Raw genomic sequence first — 14,689 nt, 5'->3', positions numbered from 1 at the left:
GACAGTTGAGCCTGCAACACTGACGATAAAGTGTGAACCAAGTTCATTAAATATTTACGAAGTTTTTGCTGGTTAAAAAGAGTAATGGTTATGCTGGAAAGCACAGACTGAGGGCTTGAGGCAGAACAGAACAGGCCCTCCCAATTCACAGAATTAAAACCAACCAGTATGTGTGTGTAAATACTGAGTAACCGCAGAGGAACTCTGAAGTCCTGTAAAGAAATAAACCAGATCTCTCCCTTTTATCACTCTTCACTCTGCCTAACAGGAGCAACTTAGGGAGGAAGGAGTCTACATGGTGCAAAGGGATACATACACCTGGCCAAAACTAAACACAACCCATCTGAAGGAGCCTTATGAACTTAATTATCTAGGAAGATGATATTATAAACAGTAACATACAAAGAGACACATCTTATCGGAAAGCATCAAATAATTTTAAGACCTGCTTTGTTAACAGAGACAATTAGAGGACTGTCAGCAGTGTCTTACATAATTAGAAATAAAAACTTAACAAAAACTACACTGAAAGCATTGGTGACTGCATACCAGAACCTACAGATGAGTGCAAAGCCTTGTACATATTCTAAGAAATTAACTTTCAGGTAACAGACCACTGTTGACACCAGCCAGACAGTCTGAGATGTGACTGCAAATATCCTCAGACAGAGCAGAGGATGATGTTCTTGCAAGACAACATAAAAATTATTGTACCTGTTAACTGCAAAAACACGCAGGGACAAAACATTTAGAACTCACACTTTTATTCATGTGCCTGCAACATGACCTAAAATGGAGCCCCTTGCCATGCTTCTCACTGCAGGTCACTTTTAGCTGACTATGAATATTGTCTGCACATGGCCTGCAACAAAAATTTAAGATTCCAAGCACACAAATATTAGGCCTAAGAGAGGAGTTGTTAGAGTTAAAGTGATCAGTGATTAAACCACCAGTGTTAATCATGATTCAAAAGAGCAAACAGGGAGCTTTGATTTAAATGATTGATTTTAACCCTGTTTCTCATTTGTACTTTTAAGCTGTTTTCCTAAAGAAAGGGCTGAATCTAATTGGCTGATTTGGCCATTTAAACACATTGATTTACAACTAACTAGCAGTTTTATGCTAAATTTGAAGCTTTTCCTGAACAGGAGGATACATTCAAATATTGACAAGGATGATGAAAAAATACACTGGAGATGAGAAAACATTCTGAGACAACCATAAGGATACACCAGAATCACCCTAACAAATTAGGCCTTGAGATCTGGGACAATTAAGGAAGAAAACTTTCACATTTTAGTTAGGTAACCAGTAATAATATAAATGTGATTATTGTGCAGTCCTATCTATTTTGTTACATGCCTCAGATTACAGATCCAAAGAGTCAAGCACTCCACTGCTTCTGGGTTTGAGAATCTGCAATAAGATTCCTCTTAAAAGAAAACCACCAGAAATCAAAGAATTAGCAACAGTAGAAAATCCTAAAAGAAAGGAAAAGAAAAAAGAGGCAGGAGTTCTTGAAAACAGAATCTAGACAGAATGAGGTCAAGGAAGACGTGCACAAAGTTTAACATCACCAATTAGAAATACAACAACATCAGAAATTGGAACAAAGGAATAAAATGAGAAAAGACAGAAAGTGAACAATGCCAGTGGCTCAGAGCTCTCACTCTATGATCAGGCAATAGACAAAAGTCTCCAGAGCACACTAATTTTTGGGGAAAGAGAGGCCTCAGAGAACTGGGATTAAATAAACTTGGCTGAAGACAGAAGACCACCAGGCTCCTAACACTAGAATGAGATTAAAATAAAGGTCCATTCACCAAAAAGGGATGGCACCAAATGTTAAAATAAAACACACATTAGATAAAATGGGTTAATTTCACATTCCTCCCTTCTCCTCCTGAAGCTAAGTAGTTTAGAGCTACTTCTGCAAAAAGAGAAAGAGCTAACAACTCCTCTGACCCTTCTAATTTAGCCATCTGCCAATAAGGAGAGGAGATAAACTTCGAAATGATTAACAAGTAATTCAGACTGCTACCTTCAATGCAACCCACAACATCAATTCTATTACCAGCTCTTAACTGAGTAATGAATACTGCAGATTTCATCCTGAAGATACTCTACAAGGGCAGGTGATGAACAGAAAGCATAAATAGATGGGTCACATGAATTTCTAAGACACACAGGGAGACAATGCAGAAGAAAATTTTCTAGATTAAATCACCTGGTAGAGCATACGAAACATGGCAAATTCAGTCTGCCATCAAGACAAGGCTATGACATCTGAGATACAGTGAAAGCAAAGAGCTATACTCACCTCTTTTCTTGTTGACTTAAATGCCCCCTATTCCAGCATCTCAAAATTGCCAAGTGGTTCCATATGTGTTTTTGCAATCAGACATTAAAATAGGTCTCAAAACTACGAGGAGAGGTATATCTGGGCAATTTAGGTTGCAAAATCTACAGAGACGGGTCCACAGAGGCACTAAGTATGTACCCAGTTCCTCTTGAATTCAGCAAGAATTTGGATCTTAAAGTATTTCTGCTGATTCTGGTACTTAGTGCTGCTTCTGATGGCTAAATCAAACACCTTCCATCACTGAAAGCAGCATCTCTCCTCTGCACTTCCTCGAGCCAGTGCATTAAACAGAAAGCAAGACTATCTCCACAGAGGCCTAGGAACAGGTTAGAGCCACAGCACAGGAATGGCAGTGACAAGGCCAATGTAATTCACATGTCAGAAATGTCCCTACCTGGATGTCAGTGTCCTTCACAGGTTCAAGAGGCTCAAAAGTAGTGACTGCACTCAGACTCTCCAGTCGCTGAGAAATGTGAGATATATCAAGCCCTCTAGACCCGAGAAGAACAGACCTATAAGGAAGAAATTGTACAGATACAAAATTAGTATTGAACAGACAGAACTCTAAACCCAGACTCATTGCCAATATTTAGGTCAGCAGCTAGCCAATGCTCCCAGCTGTGTCATAAAAACTGCACAAAACCAAACTCAGAGCAGCCCTATGTGCCTATCTAACCAACTCAGCCCTGCTGAATGTTTTCTGCTGTTCCACTGCAGTGCTGCACAGATGCCAAATCCTTCCAGACAGAAAAAATGTACACCATGTTGGTAAACATCTTCAGCAGCAGCCAGAACAAGGTACTGCATTTTTTGCTTTTAGTGCCCAAAATCAAGAACAGTGGCTCCTCAAATAAATCCCTCCATTACTCTATTGTTTTTTAAAAGTATGACAAAGGTGAGAGGGGAAAAAAAACCCACAAAAAAATGCACCCCAGATAAGTACCAGCTTTGCAGTCATTGTATTTCTTCCAGGCATGTCCTCCTGGCAAGAGTCTCCACACGTCAGAAACCAAATGCATAGACAGCTTCCACCCTCAGTGCAGAGTTTCCAGTGTCAGTGCTCCATACTTACGCCTTGACATCTGCAGTCTCCTGGGAAGTGCGGGTCAGAGTGCGGGACCGCAGGCGCTCCCCGGCCTGCTGGATCTCCTGCAGGTTCCGTTCGACGTGAGGGAGCTCAGAGATCCCTTCTGTCTCGGCTGCCAGCTGTTCTGCCTGCTGAAGTAGCTCCCCAAAGCCTTCCGTGTCCATCTCTGCCACAGGTTGCACTCAAGATACACTTCAGAAAGAGAGAGAAAATTCTTGCTCAGTTATAAACTGTTTCCACACTTGTGGGGTCACAGACAGACCAACAAGAGCAGGTCTTCTAGAACAGGATACTCTGTCCAATCTCCCCAAGCACTAAACATAAGGGAAATTCTTTCACGTGATCTCACAGAGCTTTCCCTTGCTGGTCTACAGATCTGTGGAACTGTCAAAAGAGGGAAGCAGATGTGGTATGACAGTTCATATATTGCCTTAACACAAAGCAGGGTGAAAGCAGAGAAGTCCTATGGAGAACTTGGTGTTAATTTAGCTATAAACTACGTGCATATTCACATAAATAGCTTGGAGGATTGGACTCCATGATCCTTGTGAGTCCCTTCCTATCTTACAATTCTGTATTTTTATATATTATAAACAGAGATGCATAGATATACATGATTGGTATATACAAGGGCTGAAAACACACTTAAACATGAGGTTAAGAGCTCCAGATGCCCATAGACAGCCATAACTAGCTATTAAATGTGTTATTCCATGTGTCATTAAACTTCAGTCAAAAGAAACAAGTATATGTTGTTCCAATGTAGAAGACCTGTGTCTAATTTCAATACCTGTAGAAAGTTTTACCAGAGTGAGAATTCCTTCCATAGACCCCATGAGAGGATAGTTAAATAAACCACAGAGCATAAGGCAATGGCTGTAACAGACAAGGGCATTAATGCATCACACAGTTCTAAATTCAGAATGCACACTTTGTTATAGAAAGGACAAAAGCATATATATGTTTTGCAGCACAAACCCAAACCCTCAACTCCACACACCAAACCTTGATTTGCAGCTACGTGTGATGAGCACCTCTGTAAAGTCACTGAAGATCATGGAAATCTGTGGTGCTAAATGGTGCTAGATATGGAAATCTCCAGCAGTCTGTCTCCCACAGCAGGCGGACCCAAAACCAGAGGGCCTGGGATGAAATAAGATGAACCACATCTCAAGCAATAACTCCAGCTCCAAAGTAAAATCAGTGGGGCCTATCTGATTCAAGGGAGCTCACCAAGAAGAAAACAGGGATTTTTAAAAAACAACAACAGCCTGCAATTCAAGTATTTTTTGGTACCCTCTGAATGATCCCAAAGCAATTTTACATGACAATTTGAACATTCCTCATGTTCTCAATCTCACCATCATTCCCAAGTACAACTACCAGTAGCAGTGCTTTCCTCTGTCTGGACAAATGATTTAAAAGCACTGCATGATGATTCATCCAGACATATGCAGTTAGAGAGAGAAACTGATCCCTCCTGCCTGGTGCCAGGACAAACCCTAACAGCCGGCATCCAGGAATGGAGAATTTCACAAGCACTCCCCACACACTTCTGGAAAACTGGGAGCTGCTGGGGGAGGCAGTGATTGTATTTGCACTGACTTCTAAATCAGATGAGATAGCAGAGACCGGATTTGTTTGAACAGAATAGCGTGACGCCGAGATGGAGCGGAACAGGGAGGAGCAGGGTGGAAATTAGCAGTTTCATGCCCTGCAATGCAGTACAGAACATCTTTCCAGTGTTTACTTGCGATAACTCAGGTGCACCCCTGCCAGGAACAGCCTCTGTTGGCAGACACTGACCGGAACAGCCACACTCTGCACAGTTACAAACTGATCGGATCCTCTGGGAGCAGTGACTGCGAGAATAACACAGACATCAGCTTGATTTGATCTGATCTGGTCCACTTTCTCTTTTCATTACCAAGATAAAAAGCCAGGACTGTAAGAAGCACTAATTTCTTAGAGCACTGAAACCAAAACTATGAACAATCAGTGCTATAGAACTGCTCCCAAACCTGCACTTTTTAGCCCCAGACACTACGTCAATACCATGTAAGGTCTGTCCCATAAATTTGCCTGTGTAGGACAATTGCAACAACTCTGTGAGACTGAACTCAATTCAGCAAATACAGAATAAACTAGTTACTTTGAAGCAAGTTAAAATACCTAGGATTACAACTAAGCACTGGGAGTAGCAATTCAAAACTTAGCCAACACTAAACAGCTTTTTCTAAGTGACAGAATTCAAGTATTTAGACCGAATATTTGTATATATGTAACAGCAAGAACAACTTTGTCTCCACCCTGACAGAATTTACTGCATTCAAAAGACTGCAGTCTGACTCTTCAGGCTGCTGTGCAAGATGGAAACTGCTACCACAGTAATGAGCAGAGCGATGGCAGATTTTCATGTCTGGCTGCGGAAGAAGCAACAACTCACACCTAAGGGAAAGAAAATACGTCAGAAATTAAATTAACATCGGTGAAACTACATTGACCTTGGGCTAAAAGCCAGGACTGAAAAGGCTCTTCTGTAAAACAACTTTGATGAGTTATCAATAGAAGCTGCTGCATTAGACTACGATTCCATTAAACCCCAGTTTAATGTTTCCCCAACATTTAAAACCACACATAAGCACTACAAGTGCAAGTTGACTGAATTTAAGCCAAAAATAAAATAGAAGAGATGACAGGTTTCTTAAGTCTATTTAGACTGATTATAATTATTTATTACCTAAAAAATGCCAAAAAAATCCTCAAGAACACTACAATACTATCTAAGGAAGAATGCTGTAGCTATTCTACTCCCCATATGGCCAGGATAAACAGTTTATTGCACTAAATTCAGAAAGACACCAAGATGAAATACTCCAATGCATATGGACATGTCTGTTGTAATTCACATACCGACACAACTTGCCATCTAACTTACTAGCTTTGAGAAACAGAGTAAAAACTTCAGATTTTTCCAGTGCTTTGGGAAAAAGAAAGAATGGAAACGCCACAGGGGAGAAGGAAAGCCTCACCCACTACTATCAGAATAGTTCCCCACAAGTTTCAGAAAGATTCTTCAAAATCGGAAATGAAGAGGAAGAAATCCAGTGTTGGCCTCTTACAGAGGCTCCCACCTCAGAGCGCTCAAGAGACTCAGTTTGATGAGTCAGGATCAGATTCTTGTGGAAGACAGAGGAGTGCAGTAGGAAGAGCAAGTCGGCAATTCTCGACTTGCTACAGCCAAGATCTGAGGCACAAGGGCTTTGTCAACAGTCTCCAAGCCTGGGCTGCTACAGAGAATGTAGAAGCTTCTGTCCACTAAGCTAAAAATGAATAAGTAAAAGGCCCATTTTGCAGGTCTGGAGAATTCTGTATGAGCAGCAGCAATTTAATCCAGCTCCTGCACAGCACTTGGCAGAAGAGACATCCAGACATTTCAGAGAGGAAGTCAGCAACATAATCCCTGTGTTACAGACAGGGGAACTGATTAAGAAAGGGAGAGATGGAAATCAAAGAGCAGGTGGTCAAATTTTTGTTTGTTTTTAAAGGAAAGCACAATTACATTAACAGGATATTAGACAGACACTGAAATCAGCTGTCTTCTAAGGATGCAGACACTGATACTGGGGCTCTTTTAGAGAAGGACAGGAGACCTACTGATCCCTCACCAGCAGCAGGAGCAAACACTGGGGTCAACTCTTGAGGTCTCTTCCTGCCTTATTTTCCATGTTGCACAAGTGAAAGTGATCAGGTACAACCCAAATATCTGCTGCACTTTCACCCTCTCGTCTGTAAAGCACAAATAACTGTTTAGTCAAACCTAACAGAGGGAAAACTTCCATACCCTAGTTACATCAAAACCAGATGAAATCAGGATAGGCAAGCTTAAAAACAAATACGTACAAGCTCCAAGCTATACTTGGAACCCATCTGGTACAACAGCCTGTTCCCCCCACAACAGGCTGATGCAGGAAAATCCTGAATAGGCCACACAACAATCTTCCAAATCTGTTGTTTCTTCTACTACCGTTCAATCAATGCTCCTCTGCCTCCCACAGAGACTTTCAGTCCTGCATCTTTTCTTCTTCATCTGTAGGTAGACACACAGAAGTCCAATCTTTCCACGGCCCCAAAGAACCCTTACAGTATGTATACTGAACAAAATGGGGGTTTTTTTCAAAGTTTTAAAGGCAGTAATATTGTTATTTACTCTTGCACTGTGAGAAAGGAGAAACAAGAACACACAACTCTTCTTTACACTGTCACTATTTAATCTGGTACTGAAGAGTATGCATTTTAAGTAATTTCTTCCAACACTATCACACATTTGTCAACACTGCCTTTTACCTGCCACAAGTTCCTCAAGTGGTCTCAAGTCCCCACTTTTCTGAGTAAAGTGACTCAGCTGGCAGCTTTGCCATCTTACCACTCATCCTCTTTTCCAAACACTTAGTACTGATTTTAAGCACCTGACTCAGCAGAACACTAACTGCCACAGGGTGGCAAACTGACCCTCATTAAACAGAGCATTTGGTTTAATTTGAAAGTCCTTACAGGAAACCTATATGCTACCCCCTCACTGAATTTCCTATTATATCAGTACCACAGAAATATTATGGATATAGATGACAGAATCATGTACATTCTCCAAGAAATTTTAAGCTTTTCCTATTGGTAAGTTTTCCCAAGGAATAGGAAACCTTTTTAAAATACACATTAAGTGAAGAGCAGTGAAGTGCACAGAAACTGGTGTTTCTTTGTCACCCTCACCCTAGCTCTCCATGCCATAGCTATTGTCCCTAAGACAACATGACCAAATTGCAGAAGAGGAGCAGCCCTTCTTTGCACTTGGACTTTAATTCAAGCCCTCATGCATTCTGGGTTAGAATAATGTCAGAACACAGATGGCACCTAACACTCCACAGTGGTTGCTTATGAAATACCCATAGTCAGTGAATCCACAGCTCAAGGTTTAACAGAAAGGCACTTCAGCATCACATCACAGAAGCGTGGCTGTTGCCTGCAGTTCGGACCAAACTGGGAAAGCAAGTCATCCTGTACACCCTATGCACTTCATGACGACTCTGGAAAAACCAAACCTGTAACACAGAGCAAATCTTGCCTAGGAGAGACAAACAAATAGCATTCTTTAGGTTCAGGAATAGAGTTCCGCATCCAGTGTGTGCTGTAAGAAATCCTTACAGTCATTTTCACCTGTTTAGCCAGAGAAGCCAGAGCTGCTACTGGTAGAGGACTTGTGACCCAGGGTACTCTGCAGGGTCCACATTAAGTGTTTAAAGACAGCTATCCTCTCCTGCATCAAGCTCACCGACCTGAAAAACACCAGAGCCCCAAATATCATCTATGGTTTACCTTCTGCATTCTGCCTGGCATATATGAAAGCAACGCTTGGCAACTCTGTGGTTGCTTCATGACATGATTCTTGAGGCTATCCTGTTCAGAGCCACAAGCTGGATCCCTGTGTGTCCCTCCCAACTCAAGACATTCTATGAACTATAAGGACACACGAGCTTATCAAAATCTGCTATAAACCAGCACTTGAGTGGAGGGCAGGGCTGTGAGCACTGTGCCTTTCACGAGCTCCCACTAGAGCAGGGGCTCTGTCTCTCACAGCAACCCCTCAGTAACTGAATGGGGCCTACAGGGAAGCTGGAGAGGGACTCTTCATCACGAATTGTAGCGACAGAACAAGGAGTAATGGGTACAAATTGACAGAGGGAAAAGTTAAGACTGGATATTAGGAAGAAATTCTTTACTGTGAGGGTGGTGAGACACTGGAACAGTGCCCAGTGAGGTTGTGGCTGCCCCAAGACTGACATTGTTCAAAGCCTTGAGCAACCTGGCGTAGTGTGAGGTGTCTCTGCCTATGGCAGGGGGGTTGGGACTAATTATCTTTAGGGTCCCTTACAACCCCTTAACATTCTGTGATCCCCTAGGAACCAACCAGCATCCCCACCGTGGTAAGAAATTAACCCTACGCACCGAACTTGAAACAGAGACACCAAACCACACGCATACACAAACACGCTCTTCTGAAGCCTTCCCAAACAACGAGCTTCAGCGTGGCGCAGTCCCAACACGGCACGCTGGTTAAACACTTAACTCCCTTTCCACAGCCAGGCTTGGCACTGCCGACCACCACAAAGGGGCTCAGGAGGAGAGACCCCTCCTCGGGCACTCCCAGCCGGCCCTCCTGCGAGAGCTCTGCTCGGGCAGAGACACGCGGCTACTCCAGGGAGAAGAGCCCACGGGAGGCCCCGCAGCGTGAGCTGTGCTTGGGCAGGGACACGCGGGAACCCCCCAGGGAGGAGAGCCCACGGGGAGGCCCCGCAGCGTGAGCTCTGCTTGGGCACCGACACGCGGGAGCTCCCGGGGCGCCCCAGGAGGGCCCACGGGGAGGCCAGCGAGCGCTCCCCGCCAGCCTCCCGCCGCAGCGGCCTGCGCGGGCCCCGCGGGTGGGGGCCGGCTGCCGAGGGGCTCTGGCCCCCGCGCGAGCAGTGAGAAGCCACAGCGGGAACAGGAGGAGGGAGAAGAGGCGGCGGCACCGCAGCCCCGGCGGGACGGCGGCCCCGGCCCGCCCGCGCACCGCCCGCACCGCAGCTCACCTGCGCTCTGCCCGCCGCGCCCGCCGGCCCCGCGCCGCGCGCCCCCATTGGCCGACCCCTCGGCCCTCCCTGCGCTCCCATTGGCTGGTCCGCAGCACTTCCTCGGTCCACGCGCTCCTATTGGCCCAGCCCGCGCCCTCCGCCGCGCGCCGGTTCCGCCCCCTCGCGAGAACGCCACTTCGTTGAGGCGCTCCAGGGGGACGCGCACGGGGCGCTGTGATGGGGACGGCGTCTCCCAGGGCCGGGGGTTCGAGGCTGCCCCTGCCTGCCCTAACCCGGGCGCGCCGAGCCGCACCGCGGGAAGTCACCAAAAAAAGAGAAATACTGACTGAAAGTACTGATCTCTTCGCTCTCGTGACCACTGCCATGAGGCTGAGTCAGGGGAGGTTTCGACTGGATATCGGGAAAAAGTTCTTCACGCAGGGGGTGGTCGCGCACTGATCAGGCTGCCCAGGGAGGCGGTCACAGCGCCAAGGCTGACAGAATTCAAGGAGCTTTTGGACAACGTTCTCAGGCAAGAATCCCTGGTGGGATTCTTGCCGTGTTCTATCTAGGGACAGGAATTATACTCTATGATCTTGATGGGTCCCTCCGAACTGAGCATATTCTGTGATTCTATGAAATAAAACACATGGGGTTGTTACTCTCTGACCTCTCTCTCCCTTCTTAGTCACACCTAACTCTTGCTGACAAATCCTGTCTGAAAGCTGATTCATTGGAAGGTAAAATGAGGATAACCTATTTATCCTGATTTTCCCTCCTATGGCCAAATACATCAGCAAACAAACCCACAGCCAGCAGGAACTCTCCCCATCACCTGTGGTATGGTGTACTGGAGGTGTGTAAGGGTACACTGTGTTTGGTCACCTCATGGGCACAAGAACATGATAGCTTAAAGCAGATGTTGCCAGTGACCCAGGATTTGTCAGACAAGATCTGGGAACTGAGAATTTCATGGACTGGCAAGAGTACATATGATAAATGTGACCATGTGGTTTTTTGTCATTAAATCTTGTTCTAACAAGCAGCAACAAGAAGCAGTCCCTGCTTCCCTTTGCCTCGATCCCACTCCACTGCCTTTTGCCCAGTAAAGAGGCAAAAGTCCTCACATTCCTGCTGAGGAAATGTATAGCACCACAGTTCAGCAGCAGTGAAACCCTTGGATACCATTTTGTGATACCCAGAAAGGGAAGCAAGTGGATGCAGCCCCAAGATTTCCTATAGCCCTTCAAAACCAAACAGATAGAACCTCTGCTTCCAGAAGTGCCCATGTAAAAGGCAGTTCCCAGGCCCGAGGCAGCTCCAAGTCCAGGGGCAGTGCTGGTATGAGGTGCTGTCACTCCCCTAAATGCAAAGTGCAGGCAGGGGGTCAGGGTGCATCCCTGACTACTGATTCATGGCTCTGCTCACTGGGTGGTGAAGTAGCTGCATGGAAATCTGCCCTTGCTGGGATGTACTTGGACAGATTACATCCCATCCTGCCTCAACACCTAAATCCAGATTTCCCCAAGCATATCTTCTTGAAAGCAGGATGACAACCATCAAAACATGGCTTTCCCTGAGGTCTCCTGTGGGTTTCTTTCCTTTGCCTTACTAAATACAAGTTTTCTCAAGCTGTCATATATTATCTCCTGCCACTTCATATTTTCCCAGTCCACAAGCATCACTTAGGGCATAGAAAAGCACCCAAGGTGTCTAAAATGTGGCTGTCTGGGAGCTGCCTGCCTCAGTGCTCGGTCTTCCCATGCCCCAGACCACAAGCCAGGAGCATCTCTGAGGTAGGGCAGAGATTTAGGACCCCATCAGAGTGCAGGGAGGCCCATAAGCACTTCTGCTATAAATTACAGTCCTGCTTCAGGTCTCCAAGGAGGTGAAGGTGATTCACAGCCATTCCAGCTCAGCCACCTTGCCCAGCAAAAAAAAAGTGTGAGCCCCAAATGTTCCCCCTCTGAAGTGGGTAGGTTGCTCTCCCTGCACTGTGACAAGTCACCGTTTGATCAGCAGCTGGTTGACATCACTGAAAACTTTTTTTTCCAGTGCTGGGTGCCTGCCTGGCTCCCTGGAGTCCATGGTCTTTGTAAATCTGTAGTTTTAGCAATTTCTGGTGTATTTAGCACTGTATGTTGAGTCTTGGCACATATAAACTATGTTTTTTCTGTTCCTTGGGCTGTTCTATGCTCTGGGGTCTTGCTATGTTTGGGCTTGGCCCACAGGGTGCCCTGTTAGATCAACTGTGGACCTTCATCCCAAAAATTAGCAGGGGGAAGGGGCTCTGGCACTGGAGTGTTTGGAGCAGATAGTTTGAGGGGTGCACTTGTTCCCAAAAGGTTGGCCTAGTGGAGTGGATGTACTGACAGGATGGGACTCCTGGTGGGATGGAGGTGTCTTGGTGGGACAGATGTCCTGGTGTGATAGGCATCGTGATGGGATGGGTGTCCTGGCAGGGTGGCAGTGCCACCACACCTCTCTCTGAGCCCGACCAGGCTCCCGGGGCACTTTTCCAGTGGGAGGAGGAGAGTCCAAGTCTGCCCGGGGACCAGTGCTGGTGCCCCCGGGGATGAGATGGGGAACAGGCGCCCTGAGGGGCCGGGACCGGGAGGGAGGAGGGCAGGCGGGAACTCAGGATAGAGGGCACAGGCAGAGAGACCGGGAGAGCGAGGACAGGATGGCATCGAGGGAAGAGGGGACAGGCAGGGACCGGGCGGGAGCAGGGACAGTCAGGGACCGAGGGAAGCGGGAACAGGCAGGGGCCGGCGCTGGGCGGGCGGCGATGCTGCGGGCAGGCAGGTGGCAGCACATCCCTGTGGAAGGACTCGGAGGCACCGGTAGCGGGAGGAGCCGCTCCTGAGGCGGGGCACGAGGTGCTGTTCCCTCTGTGGGCGTCCGTCGCCTCTGCAGTGGGTGCACATCTCCTCTGCAGTGGGAGCACGGGGTGCTGTCCTCTCTACACCGGGTGCTCGTCCCCTCGGTCCGGGTTGCCCTTCTCCTCTATACCGGGTGCCCATCCCTGAGCATAGGGTGTTTGTCATTTCCTTGCCAGAGGCAGCTTACACTGGATATTGGTAAAAATTTCTTCACTGAAAGTGTTGTCAAGCAGTGGAACAGGCTGCCCAGGGAAGTGGTGGAGTCACCATCCCTGGAGGGATTTAAAAGACCTATGGATGTATCACCTGGGGACATGGCATAGTGGAGGGCTTGGCAGTGCCGGGGTAATGACTGTACTTGTACCTGATGACCTTAGCAGGGCTTTTCCAACCTTAACAATTCTACAGCTCTATGATTCCCCTTCCACCGTGAGCACATTTTCCCCCTGCACTGAGTGCATGTCCCCTGGGCATATTTTCCCTGTGCACACGTGCCTGTCACCTCTGCACAGGGTGTGTTTGCTCTCTGCACACAGTGCTTGTTCCCTCTGCACACAGTGCTTGTTCCCTCGGCGCAGGACGATGTCCCCTTGGCACAGACTGCCTGTCACATGTGCACAGGGTGCTCTTCCTCTCTGCACACAGTGCATCCCTCCTCTGCACAGGGCACACATCCTGTCTGCACAGGGAACATGTCATCTCTGCACATGGTGTATGTCAGCACCACCCAGGGTCAGGGACATCCATCATCCCTCTGGGGCTCATGCAGAGCCAGAAAAAGTGGAACTGAATGCAGCCCCATGGGTAGCTGCAGGGTTGCATGGGTCATTTGCCCAGTATCCCTGGTTCCCCTCGGATGCCATGGGGGAATGCATGGCCACCTCAAACCACCTCTGCAAACTGAGCTGGGCTTTTTTCTTTGAGGGGCTTGATAAAGCACATCAGCCTCTGCTTGCATTGAGCAAAGGCTCCCATCACCCTCCTGCTAAACACAGCCACGTGCAGGTTGAGATCAGTTCCTGCTTCATCAAAAAGTACTTCTTTATACAGAAAATACTCCTGAGGGAACCAGAAAGCTCTAAGTCACCTCACTGAGAGCAGCTACAGGCAAAGCTGGGTGCTGGGTACATTCTAGGCCAGTGCCTCACATGAGTGCCAGCACCCATTCTGCTGAGCCTGTAGCTTTCCTCACCCCAATCCCTCCTGGGGAGGCTGGAAATGGCACCGTGGCTGGGGGTCCCCACCTCTGCCAGATGGATGTGCAGGCAGAGCCAGGAGCAGGCAGGGGAGGCTGGCAGCAGCAGCAGGTTGCAGAGGTTTGTGCCCACATTCCACCCTGGCACTTGCTGGGAACAGGGAGCGGTTGATGCCTGAGGCTCTTCCTGTGAGGGGAAACCCCAACCACATCCTGGCCTTGTTTCTGGTGCAGGATTTGGGCACCTGGCCCCAGGGGGTGCTCAGCTCACAGCCCCTCTGCTGCAGTGGCTGGGGTCACAGCCCTGCTGCACAGGGATCCAGCAGTGGGGCCAAGTCAGTCTTATTTTCCAGCAAAGCATCTTCTCATGGGATTTATTAGGGGTTTTTTTTAAATGCATATAGGGCAGCCCCTTGAAACTCATCTCCAGCACTAAGCCTCTGTTGCAACAGGCAGTGCTGGGAGGCTACTTAGGCAAAGATACACTAATGTAATAAGGCAACACATTTAAAAGGCAAATAGGTGCTGAGCTGGGTGTTGCCTTCCTCATTGGCG

The 14,689-nt window shown here is 47.3% G+C and overlaps 1 protein-coding gene across 4 annotated transcripts in view; it reads right to left on the bottom strand.

Annotated features, from left to right (window-relative positions):
- Positions 1-10,145, bottom strand: part of NUP93 (nucleoporin 93) — an 80,337-nt gene extending 70,192 nt beyond the window's left edge. Inside the window, exons 1-3 of one of the 4 annotated variants that reach the window (XM_071567606.1) lie at positions 10,076-10,145; positions 3,435-3,641; positions 2,757-2,874 (exon numbers count right to left, since the gene is read on the bottom strand). In XM_071567606.1, coding sequence (XP_071423707.1) covers positions 2,757-2,874; positions 3,435-3,613 — 297 coding nt within the window. In that variant the 5' untranslated portion in view covers positions 3,614-3,641; positions 10,076-10,145. The other 3 variants (XM_071567609.1, XM_071567608.1, XM_071567607.1) reach the window with 3 other exon arrangements.
- Between the last annotated feature and the right edge of the window lie 4,544 nt (positions 10,146-14,689).

Source organism: Pithys albifrons, chromosome 12 (genome assembly GCF_047495875.1).
Source record: "Pithys albifrons albifrons isolate INPA30051 chromosome 12, PitAlb_v1, whole genome shotgun sequence".
NCBI classification, from domain to species: Eukaryota; Metazoa; Chordata; class Aves; order Passeriformes; family Thamnophilidae; genus Pithys; species Pithys albifrons.
The sequence above is the reverse complement of the archived record's forward strand: the minus strand, read 5'-3'. Positions and strand labels throughout refer to the sequence as shown.